Source organism: Populus alba, chromosome 12, assembly GCF_005239225.2.
Source record: "Populus alba chromosome 12, ASM523922v2, whole genome shotgun sequence".
NCBI lineage: Eukaryota > Viridiplantae > Streptophyta > Magnoliopsida > Malpighiales > Salicaceae > Populus > Populus alba.
In genome coordinates, this window is record NC_133295.1 from 10,321,580 (window position 1) to 10,337,189 (window position 15,610).

A 15,610-nucleotide genomic window follows, 5' to 3' on the forward strand; every position below is an offset into this window, starting at 1 on the left:
TGCAACTCTACATGCACAAACAATACTAACTTTTTTTTTTTTGAGATTTGAGAAACCGATCATCTGGAAAATATATTTTGTAAGTTTAGATAAGCGAATAAAATTCTTGTATTTTTATAAAAAATACACGTTTGACTTGAACTCAAAACTACCATGCAAATTTCAAGTTTTTTTTGATGTTACACCACGTCCTTGATGACAAACAACACTATGTACGTCTTAACTAATAATCAAATTCTGTGTTGTGAAAACAAGAATTTTCTTTAATTTCTCGTATACATGACAGAGTCTTTGCCCCTTCAAGAAGTTTGCTGTCCGTATTTTAGATAATGTGAGAATGAAAAAAACATCAAGAAAGAAGACAAAAGCTGAGAATGGAAAAGAGTAAAGAGGTTTTCTTCAGTGTGGAGGTCATGGCAGGTCTCAATTCTGATTTGGTTAGGAATCCAAGAAATATTAGATACCTGTGAATTCCAGAAAGGAACATGCTTTGGCATCGTATTCTCCAAAAGGAGTAAAAGGGAAGTTGTGCACAGGCCGAGGCCAGATATCAGACCGCTAGCTGCCATTTATTCTCTTTGAATTCTTTATGTAGCTAGTATCTACTAGTAATTATCTTAACCTAATAATTTAAGTTATTAGGTGAGATTTAAGATAAGATTTATATTATTCTCTAACACACTTCCTTAAATGAAAGCTCTTTGGACTTGAAACTTACACAGGCTCACATTACCTTGTGCTTAATTTTATCAAATAAATGGGGATGATGAGATTCAAAATCGTGACTGCTTGGTTATTAAAGCTCTGATACCATGTCAAAGAACCATCTCAACCCAATAGCTTAAGCTGCTAGGTGAGATCCAAGATATGATTTATATTATCGGTATAAATTAAAGCTCACCACAGTCACTTTCTGTTTAGTTTTTTATGACTGTTATTTGGTTTTTCTTTTTTAATCATGATGTTTGGGTCAGTTTATATATATATATTGATTAATTTTTTAAAATTTTAAAATTAATAATACACAATTAAGTTTTTAATGATTTGAAATTTATAACACTTAAATTAATAGTTTTTAAAGAATAAATTCAAAATCTAATAAGTTAAATTATATTTCTTTCCATTTTATACCAGTAATTCTTGTTTACGCATATAGAGTGAATTACGGTGGGACGTCTAGGAAATATTGGTCACTCGCACCTATCCATGTTTTTGGGTCATCTGTCTCTCTATTCATCGACGTGAAACCTAAAAATCCTACATTATTATATCTGATTTGAGGTAATTTTAAATTTTCCAGCAGTTAATTTCCCACTTAATTTCCCGTTTAGGGTTTGATTGGATCCTCTGTTTTTTGTTTATCAAAGCACTTGCATTTTCAGGTATCATAATCTCCCAGTTTACCCGGAGGGAGAGAGGGTGGAAATTTCTACGTTCCACTTTACACATTTTCCTAGATATTAATGGAAGCTTTTGCAGTGGGATTGACGCGGGGACGACAGCGATAGAACAAAAGGCAGAGACCAGGACCCAGAAATGTTTCCTGGCGGCACCATAGCGGAAGGGGAGGCCCAGTTCTGGGGACAGACAACACTGCTATGCTCTCTATCAGGTCTTGGGTTCCTTTCCTTTCACACGACACTGTCACGGCAGCTCATCTGCTTTCCCAGCGTTGGAATTTGCAAGCCGCCGTGTTGGATTCTTGACATCTGGAATGGGATTTGACAATTTTATAACATTTTATATCAAAATCATTGTACTTTTGTTTATTATTAAAATTACACAAGCACAAAAAATGATATACTTTGAATATAAAATAAATGATATATCTTTTTTTTTTTTTTTTTCATATGAGTGTTTGGACCAACTTATATATATATATATATATTAATTAATTTTTTAGATTTTAAAATTAACAATAATTTAAGTCTTCAGTAATCCTGAAAAAACTCGAATTCATAATTATTGAAGAGTAAATTTAAGATGTGATTAATTAAACTATCCTAAGATTAATAGATGGACATTTTTTTTATATGCTAAATTCTTTGATTAATGTTGATATCTAAATTTTAAAATCTTCTAGGCTTGATATTAAATTTTGCTTTGAATTTAAATAAGTTATATCATATCCCTATTTGACTTGTGATATATATCCATACATACACTTGTTTTAAATTTATTTTTTATATTTTTAGATTATTTTAATATATTGATATTAAAAATAAAAAAATATTTTAATATAATTTGATAAGAAATATATAGTTTGATTTTTCCTTGTGGAATTAAGATACGAGGATTTATGCCAGAAGAAAGGAAAACAGCATGCCAACCAGCTCGACCGTGTGGATTTTTCATACAATATTGAAAAATAAAATCAAAATGTTGATGGTATGGATCTCAAGGGTCAAATGTTGGGTACAAGAACACCAAATCAATGGCGGTTCCGAATTTGCAATAGCCAATGGCTACACTTCCTGCCCTGTGAGACACAGTTTTCCCAACCAATCAATGAGCGATTATTATAGAATTTCTACGCGCCATTATCCCAGTTGCTACAAGATCTGACAATATATTAACTTATCATCAAGAAGCTGGGAAGAAGGAACATTGACACCCAATTTTTTATTTTTATAGAGTTATACCACTCCCACAAGCCAGCCTATTGACTTCAAAGATTTGCTAATTTTTTATTTAATATCAAATATATTTTTAAAAAATGTTTTAACTTTAAAAAACTATTGTAAACATACAACATCATCCATCACGACAGCTTAATTATTTTATCTGCACACAAAATTGAAATCCAACCTGAAAATTATAAATGATTACCTACTACGAAAACAAAAAATAAAATTAATACACACAAAATTTGTTGTTAAAAGGAAAAATAACAAAAAAAATAAAATAAGAATATGTATATTAATCATCCGCTACCTCTCAAAATGGATGAAGATTCCTTCCCACCCCATTAACATTAGACAGAAACCCTACCAAATCCGGCCTGTAAGGCAGATAGGAGCGGCGTTTATCACCTTCTTTACTCCTCACGTAATAATGTTCTTGAAATTGAAACAAACCTCCTCCAGCTCCTTTCGCTTCTTTACTTTTCTCTGTGCCCTGTTTATTATGGTTCCCATCTTGGTCATCGCTGCCTAATCTCTGGTGATGGAGGCCACTCTTCTTGTTATTAGGCATCAAGAACACAAAAGTATCCTTACCATCACTATTACTCCGGTAAATAAAATCTTTGAACTTCCATCTCTTTGAATTAGACCCTGTAGAGTTGCTCTTCTTGCAGCTCCCTGGAGACCCCTCCTCCTTCTTTGGCGTCCACACACAGTACGTTCCAGGCTCAGGCTCTAGGCTGTCAATATCATCAGCTTCCGATGAAGAACACGAAAAGGTTTCACGGTCCTCGTAGAAGAGCTTCCTGAGGGGTAATCTATTTGGTTTCTTGGCATCTTGGGTACTATTGGTTGCAGTTTTCGATCTGGGTAGGGATTCTTGGTCGTCTAAGAGTAACTTGGTGTTAAATAAGGGATAGAAGGGTCTGATTTGGCCGTTGTAAAAGATATCATCAGCAGAAATCGGAGGGAATTGTGGTTCTGGCCTACTTAGAACTGCAAACTCGAAGTCATCCTCCCCCTCCTCCCCCTCCTCGTCGTTGTTTTGTGGGTGGTTGCTTTTCTCTCCTCCTCCTTGTTCTTGCCAAGAGAAAATGTTGTTGTTCGCGTCTTCTACTTGTTCTGATTCGTTTGTGAATTCTTGGACGACCCTTGCTGCAATCTCTGCTAGCTTGTTTGAAGAGTAGGAGTTGAAGCTTGGAGAGCTTGGAGAAAGGGTGATTAAGGGCCTACTTGGCTGCATAATGGAGCTATCCTTGCCTAAATTTAATGGCGAAAAATCGTGCAACTGGAGAGCTGGGTTCTCAGTTTTTGAGAGAGAGAGGAAGAGAGGGAGAGAGAGTGAGTTGGGTTGGTCTGGATTGAAACAAGTGGGGGATTTTGGATATATAGATGCTTGAGTTGAGGGCTTGGTTGTGGCTTTATGGGTGTGGAAAGTAATGGGAGAAATTTGTGTGTATATTTTGGATGGGGAGAGAGAGAAGCAGAGGAAGACGCACTTTATTAAGGAGGCTGTGATGGTGATTGGTGCGTGTCACCCAAAACTAATTTCATATTTTTCAAAGTTTTTGAGAAGGTCGGGCGACCCTGACCCATAGTAAATTGAATTAATTAATTAAGATAATGTTTTTTAATATTTTAGTGGTTATTTTTAATATTTTTTATTTTAAAAAGTATTAAAATAATATATTTTTTATTTTTTAAAATTTATTTTTAATACAAACACATTAAAATAACCTAAAAATATTAAATAAATAATTAAACAAATCAAATTTTAACAAGAAAACTTGTTAAAACTCACTTTCAATCAAATATCACAATCAAAACTTTTTAAAGGTTTGATCATCCATGATGCTCTTATTTATTCTCTCTCTTTCCTACGAAGTTTCTATTAAAGTTTATATTCATTAATGCTAAATGCATCGAAATAATCTTAATATTGTTATGCATTATATTTGTAAAAAAATATGTTTGGTTTAAAAATACACTAAAATATCATCACATCAAAAAAAATATTAAAAAAATTATCAAATTATTACTTTTAAAATACAATTAAAAACACAACTAAACAGACACATGTTTCATTGGATTCTACATTTTATTTATATATATAACATCAGCCCTTGAGTTAAGCACTGTGTTTGCTGTATTCACCAAAACTTGGTAGTTTTAAAGTGATGTCATAATTGTTTTTTTAATTTTTTTTTAATTTAGAAATATATTAAAATAATATATTTTTTATTTTTAAAAATTATTTTTGATATCAGTGCATCAAAATAATTTAAAAATATTATAAACATATTAATTTGAAAAAAATAAAAAAATTTAATTTTTTTTAAAACTTTTTAAATATAAAAATAAACGGGGCCAATGACGTGGATGTCCACTTCTTATACTGTTCTTGGTTTCACATACAGTCATTGGTAGCCCTAGCTAGCTCCAAATCATCAACGAAACGTCCATCTTCGTTGAATTAATACGGCAATATGTGTGGTGATGGAGATCAAGTGGGAGAGACATCAGGAGGTTGGAGGAGGGCAGGTAAGAGGGGATAATCACACGATAGACAGTACCGCCAATTTAATGCTCTTCCTTTTTTAAACAATATTATTGGTGATTTTTATTTTTTATTTTTTATTTTTTTTTCTCCTTTTTGTAAAGGTAAAGCAACAACCTCTATCCAGGGAGGACGATGGCATGGGCACCACTGTTTTGGAGGGTAGATTGCCATCACACCATGCCTAGTGATGATGATCAACACGTGTAGGGCTTTCAGGCCTCCCACGTTAATTACTCTGCTTAACAATCCACCATTTTTGCTTCATGCCTCCAAGTGTCATTAAATTAATGTAAGGGACATCATACATTGAAAGACAGACGCCTTCACTCAACAATAATCAATGACCTTTTCTTTTTCTTATCTTTTTGGTTTTCCCAGGTTTTGTAGTATTTTACTAGCTACGGTGTTAACTACTTTCGTGACACATGCTACATCGTTGGTCAAATTAAATATTTTTTTAATTAAAAAATTTTAGAAGATGGTTGTGTTTTTAAGAAATGTAAGACAAATTCAATAATTACAGTAAAAAAAAATAAACCTAGGTGGCAAAAACAACAAATAAATTAATAAAATATTATCCTAAATAAAATGAAATTAATATGCAAAACTTATAACCTAGTATATAATATAATTTCAAATAAACCATGATATCTAAAACCAATTTCATAACGTCGGTACATTCTTTGGTCGCATTAAAAATTAAATTGAAATATTTTATTGCAATATAGCATGGGGTACAGGACAAATATTTTCAAGTAGAAGAGAATGACATCATTAAATATGTATTCGAAATTGCAAGCGCTGATTTTGTTATATAAGGATTGCATTTTTAAATATAATAAACTTGTTGGAGCACGAAAAAAATATTTTTGTTAAAATATCAATCAAAGAGAAAATGAACTTAATTAGAGAATATATTTTTCATATATATATATATATAAAAGTCCACTGTTTGGTAAAAGAATGGTTGCTTAATTAAGGGCATGCGTAACCTTGATTTAATTATTATTATTATTATTATTTATTATTATTATTTATTGCCAATAACTATAGGTAAGTCATCATGCATCACGTATTTGGTGGGGCTGTAAGAACACCGCTACAAGCATCTCACAAAATCAATTACAAGCTGATATTCAACAGAAAATAAATAAAAATACATACGTGCTTTCGTATTTCACGATTGTGCCGCCAACACGTGAAAAATACAACCTCCCACCTTTTCTTTCCAAGGAGTTATGATAAGAGTAACGAAACTTTATTATAATTACCGTTTTTATTTAAAGTAATTTTTTATTTGAAAATGTATTTAAGTAATATATATTTTAATTTTTAAAAATTTATTTTTAATATTAACGATCTAAAATTATAAAAAAATTAATTTAAAACAAAAAAATAATTTTTTAAAATTTTTCTTAATTACACATTTGAAATTGAAATAGAAAAACAAGCATGAAGCTTTTAATTTATTATTTTATATTCAATTCCAATTATGGATTGGGTTGAAATACAATTACCTGCCTAAAACTCTACTATTAATGCCGTTTCGTGCAACCTTATCAACCACCAGATAAATTTGAAATGTAAAATGCAAAACTTGTTAACAATGATTTTGCCCAATGAGTATGCTGGAAGAGCATGGGTGTGCCCATACTTGTGAACATAATTCACCCCTCAATATGTTTAAAGTCTAGGTGGTGTGTAAGCAATGAAAACATCGATTTGTTTTTACGGTGAATATGTTTTTTAAAAATCTTAATTTTTTATGTGAATTTTGATTTATTTTAATATATTAATATTAAAAATAAAATTTTAAAAATAATCATGACTACAATATCAAAAACATCACCATCATTTACTTTGTTGAACTTAATTAATTAATTATTAATTGAGCGATTTTCGGACACGCAAAGGGCAGCTCTAAGAAGTCTAAGCTTGTTCTCAGATTTCAAGAACGTAGAAGGGTTTAACACTTGTGTTTTAACTAATCTTTTTCACACAGAGACAAGAGTTGAGACTTTGAGTGCAAGTCATCTGAAGTGCCATTAAAATACAGCGACTTATTCTTTCTTTATTCCTTTAATTATATGATGCGTGTAAATAGTCTTCATACAATTGTGTTTTTTTTTCTTTTGCTTGCATAATAGGGTAAGCTGATATTTCTAAAATGGTGATACGAACTATAAATTAATCTTGATTAACACAAAATTTAATTCGAGGGTATTTTTTTTATATATTCTCAAATTATTGTTTTTCAAAAGTCTTAGTTCATACTTGTTATTTAAACGTAATATCAAATAATTATTGGAATTATATCCAACATAACTTAAATTTTTGAATTTAAATGATTTTTTTTGACAAAACCTAATAACCAGCTTTATCCTCTCTTCTAATTAAAATTATTATTTTTTTTGTTCTTATCCAAGTATCCTCCCATCCTTTTAAAAAGTGAGACTAGTCCTATTCGAGGTTCGTGACTACTCTACTCAATAAATGCACTTTCTAGATATCAAACTTATGTTCTCATTTTTACAGGGATATAACAGTGCCTTAACTGCTAGATTAATATTTTACTGGTTAATTAAAATTAATTAGTAACATAAGATAATTGATTCTGTACATGTTTCAAATTCAAAAAAATTTTATTTTAAAAAATATATTAAAAAATTATATATTGAATTATTTATTATATCATTAAGTAGAGAATAAGATATCCTTGTAATGCAGTTGAATGCTGCTCAAGTTATAATTAAAACCCAAACACAGATTAAAGAAAAAGGGTGAAATCATATTTACTTGCACGAATCATAATTCTTAAAGACGCTACCTCCTCTCTTCATAAGAACTTCCCATCATCATGCAAGCTGTGATATATTTTTCATTATTATTATTATTTGTTTTAAGCAAGAAATGAAGACGGAAAAGAAATGATGATTTGGGTAATTTTGTTTTCGCCACACCAAAAGTACAGGAAAAGATGAAGGGTAGCTGTTGATGGTGACTGAAAACACAGATGGCATGGCAGCGGTTTGGGCCGGATTTAGCACTGAAAATCCGGCCCATTTATGCTAAGTGGGCCTTCGATTTCCCAGGTTTCCCCCTTAATTTTCTGGCCTTTTAATTTGGGATTCTATAATTTTTTTAATAAATCTTTATTCAATGAAATTACAAAGAAAGGGTAAAATACTCATGAAATTACACTTTTACTATTCCAGATGTAATTTTATATTAGTATCTGAAAACATTTTGCATTAATATTTGTAAAAACCTTCATTTTATATCCTAATTAAATTAAATTGGGTAAAAACTGGCCAATAAATAGAGTCGGTGTTACCCTCCTTATTTCCAAACCTTACTTTTTTATTTTTATTTTTTTTCTCTGAACATCTAAAATTCCTCTTTTGTAGCAAACACCATAGATTATGTCTCTCTTTTATCAATTAAAAATATTGAAATGCACCTAATAGCTTCGTTTGTATGTGGTGCTTACAATAGACCGAGAGTATACTTGTTATTATTATTATTATTATTAAAATATTTTTTATTTATTAATGTATTAAAATAATATATTTTTTATTTTTTTAAATTTATTTTTAATATTAATATATCAAAATAATCTAATAATATTTTAAAAAATAAGTTTAAGTAATTTTATTTTTTATTTTAACAAACAATATTTTGATCGCAATATCAAGCACGGTATGCCTATCTAAATCCAAACCATTTCCCATCGAGTCATTCTCATATCCATATTGGGCATTTTGTAGGAACTTTTATATACAAAGTTAAAAATATGGGACGGCCGTTTGGTGTGAGTGAAAGTTTGAATATATATATATATTGACAATTTCACTATATTAAGATCTATTTGTGGAGTTTCAGGAGAAATCTTTGGTTTACTATCCATTGATTTTAGGGTGGTTTTGATGTGTTCTAAGTGTGATAAATATACACAGATTTTTCTTTACATTGATTCCAAATTCCCCTGTCTAATTAAATCCATGACACCTTCCCTGATGTTAGATTTGTACCGAGACAAACCCAATCGGGCAGAGACTGGGGCTAGAGCCAGTAGCTTCCGTTCAGGCAAAATCTGTCCAAAAATCAAGCCGTCGCAAGGTACCCATCTGCCTCGAAGATGAACATGCCAGTTGAGTTATAGCTGCTCAGTGAAAAATCAATTAACATGCTTATGAACAATTTCCTTGGCGTAATAATGCTTATGAACATGCACTCCAAGACTTATTTATAGGCCATCCTTTTTCCAGGACCCATTAATTTTCTGATTGTGCCATCTAGCATTAATTTTCTGATTGTGCCATCTAGCAAGCAACTAGTATAGCAAGATTTTAGCTGAAGGGTAATTGAATTGGTCAGATCTTGAATTTGTTTTTCAATGGTCACGAGTTTGAGTCTTTTTAATGTTATTAGAAGCTTACATGATCGTTAATTTTAAAATTCATAAGATTAATTGAAATGCGTATAAACTGGTTTGAACATTCATGTTAGGAAATAAAAAAAAATGTTAGCTGATCGTCAAATGTACAATGACAGAGAGCCAGCCACAGTTTCATCATTGAGCTGTAACAACATTTTATTTTTCTAGTGAGAATCACACGTTACATTTCTTTTCACATGTTGCTGACAAATGTTTCCACTTGCATAGCAATCGTGTGATTCCACAAGAAAATCAAACTTCCACGATGCAAAATGCTCATCTGACTACACTGCTACTACAACAAGACCTAGCAACAACTACACACTCGATTTCTATATGTCAATTTGGATTAGCTACTCGTTTATGTCAGTTTCATCTGTCTTTTCCATCCATCCCAGATCACAAAATGCTGCTCCTCACCGTGCTTCATGTATGCATCATCAATTCTTCCATACCGTCTTTCTTCTCATCACAGTTCATTCCATTCTTGACTCCCTTTTGAACCCTTTTTTCCTCAAAGTTGCTTTGTGTTTCAAGTATCTGCGGAGCAAAAATAGAGAATTCGAGCACCAATAAGGCTTTTTTGCTTCTTTTTTTTCCCTACCTGAGTATAGATTACATTAATGACTGTGTATTGAAAAAGTGCAAGAGGTGGGTCTTATCTATATGCAAATTCGAGTAATTAAGAGATAGATGCTAGCATGATCATTATGAACCTATTCAGTGATGCTTTACTAAGAAAACAGAAGCAAAATTAATTTAATGAATCAAATCATGTAGCAGAAAATGACTGCTGCCATTGCAAGCCATTAAGAATCATGTTCTGGAATAAAGGAAACAAAGTAAAGCATTTTCTTCAACAGAAAAACATTCCGCGATCATATTCGTGAGTTTTATTCCAAAAATTCATCTTTTCATGTTATAGAGCACCATCACTTCCCTTGATGCATATTTGCTATGGAAATCGTGTACATCTAACGGGATTCCTAGAAAAGGAAGATAGATCCTCTATGCCGGACCGCGCAAGAGTGCACAGAACATGCTCTGTTATCCAAATAACGGCTCTGTTTTACTGGATGGAATTTCAATGAATTAAATTTACAAAAATCACTAAATTATAGCTTTTTTAATATAAAGTGAAGCATTTTGGTTTTGTTTTTTTAACCCATTTTATGCTATTGTATTTTGGTAATTCGATCCTGGAATTTCTTTCTTTTTGTATTTCTAGAATATGAATGTAAGACTTGTTATAATGGATCCTATTGATAATAAAGAAAATGAGTATGTTATTTTATCTTGATAGAGATACTTTTGACTTCATCAGATATTTATTCTAGTATCTAGAGCACATAATAAATAAAATAAATTACAAAATATTAAAGCTATGATTCATACTTAACATGATATTTAAATCCCACAACTAGACTCCAAAAAATTTCAAAGAATTAAAACTCTAAATTGAAAGATATTCAAATCCCGCTACTAAACTTCAAAAAATTTCATAGAGTTAAAACTCTAAATTGAAAGATTTTTCGTTCTTCTAGCTCCTTCTCTATGTTTATTTTGATCAAAGAATACATTTTTTTTTGGTTTTTTATTCATTATATTTATTCAAAGTGATGATAGAAGAGTTGTTACTCAGGAATCATCCTTGTTTTGAAGACGAGGGAAACTATTTCATTAGAGGAGGTTCCATACCTCGGTTCTAAATGACTTAATGACTGAAATCAGTAGCTTGTCCCCCACAGTTTTTCTCACTTGCTGTATTAGTTGTTGTCTAGAAATCTTCTTTTCCTGGACCAAAAGTTCAACATTGTGAGATCATACTATACTAGAAATCGAACACCTTTCGAATGCTGGTTCCTACAATAAATCCAATTCAATTACTTACTCTGTGATCTCTATGATACTTGATAATCAACTTGGTAGTTGTAGGAGGCAAGAACTTTGAGAGTGCGGAAATAAGAGCAGGAAATGGCATCCATGGTGAATTTGGCCTCCTCACGGATTCTGGAATTCTAAAGTACCCTGCACAATCAAACAATAGTATTACAATGAGAAATTATCAAGAAACAATTCCCAATCTCAAAACATCATCAAACACTAATGTTGTGGATGACCTACCTTTCAAGCGAGAAGGAGCCCTGAAACTTATCACAAACTCTGGCAAAATATGAGTGTTCATGTGGGTGCTCCATAAAATATACTTCTTAGGAGATGACAGATTGTCTATTCCTGAATCAAACTCCTCAGAACTCGGATGACACTGATCAGAACCCGGATGCACAACCTCTGATTTCCCCAGAATTAGACGGCAAAGCAACAAATGCCGCAGACCATCTTTATCAACACTCAATTTCTTCACACTGTAAGAAACAGGACAAGAAGAAGCCTATAATCGACAAATTAACTAAAATATATATGAAAAATCCTTTGGGCTCGATGCTCACGTCTCATTGTTTAACATCAAATTAAGCAGATAAAAAACAGACGAAATCAAAGGAGAGAAATCTTTTGCTTACCATTCAACAGGAGAATCATCCGGAGAAAGATAAATGCCACAACCATAGAGTCCATTACTGTTGTCTAGCATTCGGGCACTAAAACCATGCTTCACAATCTCACATATCTCATCTCTTGTACCACCGTACCAACCAAACTTAACATTCGCATCGCCGCCACACTTGTTCTCCATTGCTTTCGCAAAAATCTGAAAGGACTGCATTCTAGCTTGCTCCAAAACACCAGAATAAGAGTTCCTGTGAATGGCAACAACTGTTGCTTGCTTGCCAAGCAAACCCAAACCCGAAACGAATCTTCGCTTAATGAGATCATGAACTCTATCTCCTTCAAAAAGTCGAACCAACCCATCATTAAATGATGGGAGTTGCCCAGAACTGGCACCAGAACTGGAACTCTCGCTATCAGAAATAACTGATTCTTGATCATGTGAATGTCTGCTTGCGTAATTCGTAGTAGTAGGATTCTGTGAAGAATTCTTGGTTGTGTTGTCGGAAGTAAACCCGTGTGTGATTCCATTGGTATTTCTGACTTGAATCGGTGTATACTCCATAACTGCTCAAGTCGGTTTAAGAAGAAGAGATGTCAAAAAAAAAAATAAGTTGTCGAGAACCAGAGATTTTTCTACTTGAAATATTGCTGAAACTAGAGAACAAACGTACGTATTTGACAGCAAGCCTAGATAAAATATGTAATAGAAAACTGGGAGATGGTGGAAAGGGAGAATTGTAAGAGGAAATGAACGATCAGTTGCATAGCGAAGGAGGGATGATACAAGAAGCCAAGGAAATCGAGTCCTCTGCCATGAATGGAAACTAATATATGTTGTAAGCAAACTTGTGTCCGAAGAATACAAGGAGAACTGGAAAGAAGAGGTAAAGAGAGGGTTGAAAAAATGACTTTGTGGGCAAGCAAGAGAAAAATATCAATGGAGGAGAAGAAAGGGAGTTAAAAGAGAGATAAAGCCGGGGTGGTTCTATATATATATGTATATATATAGATATATCTCTTTGGAGTTTGAATTTGATTACTTGGAGAGGAGAGGTAGTTTTGTAAATATAAACGGAACCGCTCTTCTTACTCTGGTTTACGCTTGGCGATGCCTCTCTCCCTCCCACTCTGACTTGGCCTGCGGCGCTCTCTGTTTTCCCCCGCGCCTGTCGTTTTTGTTTTTGTTTGGATTGCTCGTACCCGGTTTTTTTTTACCTTTTCTTTTCTCGTTTTAACCATTTCATATCATAGGCACTTCTGTAATTGCCTAAATATTCTCGATTTTTTTTTAAAAAATTTAAAATATTATTATTTTTTTATTTTTATATCCATATTGAAAAATATTAAAAATAAAAATAAAATATTTTAAAATATTTCTAATATTTTAAAAAATAATCTCTACTACACTTTCATATAATATATTTTTTCTTCTAATAAAATGTACAGAGCATTCAAGAGATTTTTGGTTGTAATAAAATGTTACTCGTCTCCTACAACATTCAGATTTTTAATTTTTTAATAGGTTGGGGTTAGGAGCTAGGAATTAAATGCAGCACAGAATTTAAAAAAATAAAATAAAATATTTTAATATATTTTTAAATAAAAAATATTTTAAAAAATAATCTTTATTCATTCCCAAAACAAGAAATCCTATGCTATTTATTATCTTTAAGATTTTTTCTTGGAATAAAATGTTACTCCTCGTACAATATTCAGATTTTTAATTTCTTTAATAAATTGGGGTTAGGAGCCAGGAATTAAATGCAGGACAGGTGTTGTGTGGATCAAGAAAACAAAAATGCTAAATTTAAGGTGTTTAGTTATATTAGTCAAGTTTATTTTTTAAAATTATTAATTCAAATTTTATAAATTTTAAGAACATTAAAATTTATATCGTTTTTAATTTTAATGACATCAACATAAATAAAATAATAATAATAAAAAAAAAAACAAAAGCGCTAGCTGTTTTCATTTTCTGCTTCTACCATTATTATGATTTATGATGATTAATAAAAAGTGAGCAGCAGGAATATCAGTTTATCCTGTCTTCTGGGCTCCTCCTCCTGCTCCTGCTGCTGCCATCTGCACAATGCAAAACGAATATAGGTCACTGCTCCCTGGTCTAAAAGCGTATTTGACAGTGTAGTAGCGGTTATTTTTCAAATAACTTTTCGTGTCGAAATACATGTTAATGATATTTTTTCATTTTTTAAAAATTATTTTTGACATCAGCACATCAAAACGATCTAAAAAAGTACAAACCGCACTCAATTTTAACTTTAAAATAGTCTAAAAGCGTGTTTGACAGTGTAGTAGCGGTTGCTTTTCAAATAACTTTTCGTGCCGAAATACATGTCAATGATATTTTTTTATTTTTTAAAAATTATTTTTGACATCAGCACATTAAAACGATCTAAAAAGTACAAACCGCATTCAATTTTAACTTTAAAAAAAAATTTGAAATTTGATGAAACACCGTTTAGAATGCAATGCCCAATAGTGCCTAGACTCTAAGGTGACTGATTGGGAATACAGTAAATATTACAAATGTTTTTTTTAAAATATTATTTATATTTTTTAAAATTTATTTTTAATATCAAACTATCTTTTAAAATAATTAAAAAAAAATTAAATTAAAAAAAAACAACAACTTTTAACTTCAATGCCAAACAGCACGAGTAAAAACAACCACGTTCGAATTTATTATATTACTGATATGGGCTCGGATGAGGATGGAGTTTCACTTGATGATATATTTAGAAATTTAAAGAAGGATTTGGAATACAGAAAAATTATGCACGAAATATACATGATTAATTAGATCTCTTGTTGATGGTACAATAATGATTTTCAAAAGAATCTACATATATTGTATTATATAACTAATATTAAAGCAAAAAGCAAGTCGATTTTAATTTTATAACCTTCTATTTCAATTTTAATATCAAACAATATGTCTTTCTCTCTTCTTTGATGAAATTATTAGGTTAAATGATTTTTTTTATTATTAATCATGGAAAAAAAGTTAATTAATATTTATATTTTTTCATTCATGAAGATTTATTTTTATTTCTTTTCCATGTAAATCTTATTTTTTTAGTATTGTAACTAAATAAATATTTTTTAAAATTTATGATTTAAATTTATTTATTTTTAAATTATAACCGCAAAAACAATATCGAGGTAGTGTTGGGTGGTCAAAGCTTCGGCCTACTTGGGTAGGAAGGAACATATGTTTTAGTTAGGTATAGTATAGCTGTGAATCATCAAGTGGGAAACGCATGAATAATCATGCAACTACAACTAGTATTAGTGTGTGCATCAAGATAAAGAGCTTGTTTACAACTAGTATTAGTGTGTGCATCAAGATTAAGAGTTTGTTTGATAATATAATTATAATTATTTTTTAAATAATTTTTTGAGTTGAAATATATATTAATAATATTTTTTATTTTTTTTAAATTATTTTTGATATCA

General features: G+C 31.2%; 2 protein-coding genes across 3 annotated transcripts; both read right to left on the reverse strand.

Moving 5' to 3' along the window:
- Window positions 1-2,937: 2,937 nt before the first annotated feature.
- Window positions 2,938-3,867, reverse strand: LOC118044855 (uncharacterized). Its single transcript, XM_035053335.1, has one exon. The coding sequence runs from the start codon at window positions 3,865-3,867 to the stop codon at window positions 2,938-2,940; it is 930 nt and encodes a 309-aa protein (XP_034909226.1).
- A 5,885-nt stretch (window positions 3,868-9,752) lies between these two features.
- On the reverse strand, window positions 9,753-13,227 carry LOC118044822 (probable inactive poly [ADP-ribose] polymerase SRO5). 2 transcript variants are annotated; one of them, XM_035053309.2, is made up of 6 exons: window positions 12,805-13,227; window positions 12,145-12,697; window positions 11,747-11,988; window positions 11,514-11,650; window positions 11,321-11,416; window positions 9,753-10,162 (listed from the first exon to the last, which is right to left on the reverse strand). In XM_035053309.2, the coding sequence occupies exons 2-6, from the start codon at window positions 12,693-12,695 to the stop codon at window positions 10,049-10,051; spliced, it is 1,140 nt and encodes a 379-aa protein (XP_034909200.1). In that variant the 5' UTR covers window positions 12,696-12,697; window positions 12,805-13,227; the 3' UTR covers window positions 9,753-10,048. The 2 variants fall into 2 exon arrangements, with proteins under 2 accessions (XP_034909200.1, XP_034909199.1); XM_035053308.2 differs by having other exon boundaries at window positions 12,145-13,224.
- Between the last annotated feature and the right edge of the window lie 2,383 nt (window positions 13,228-15,610).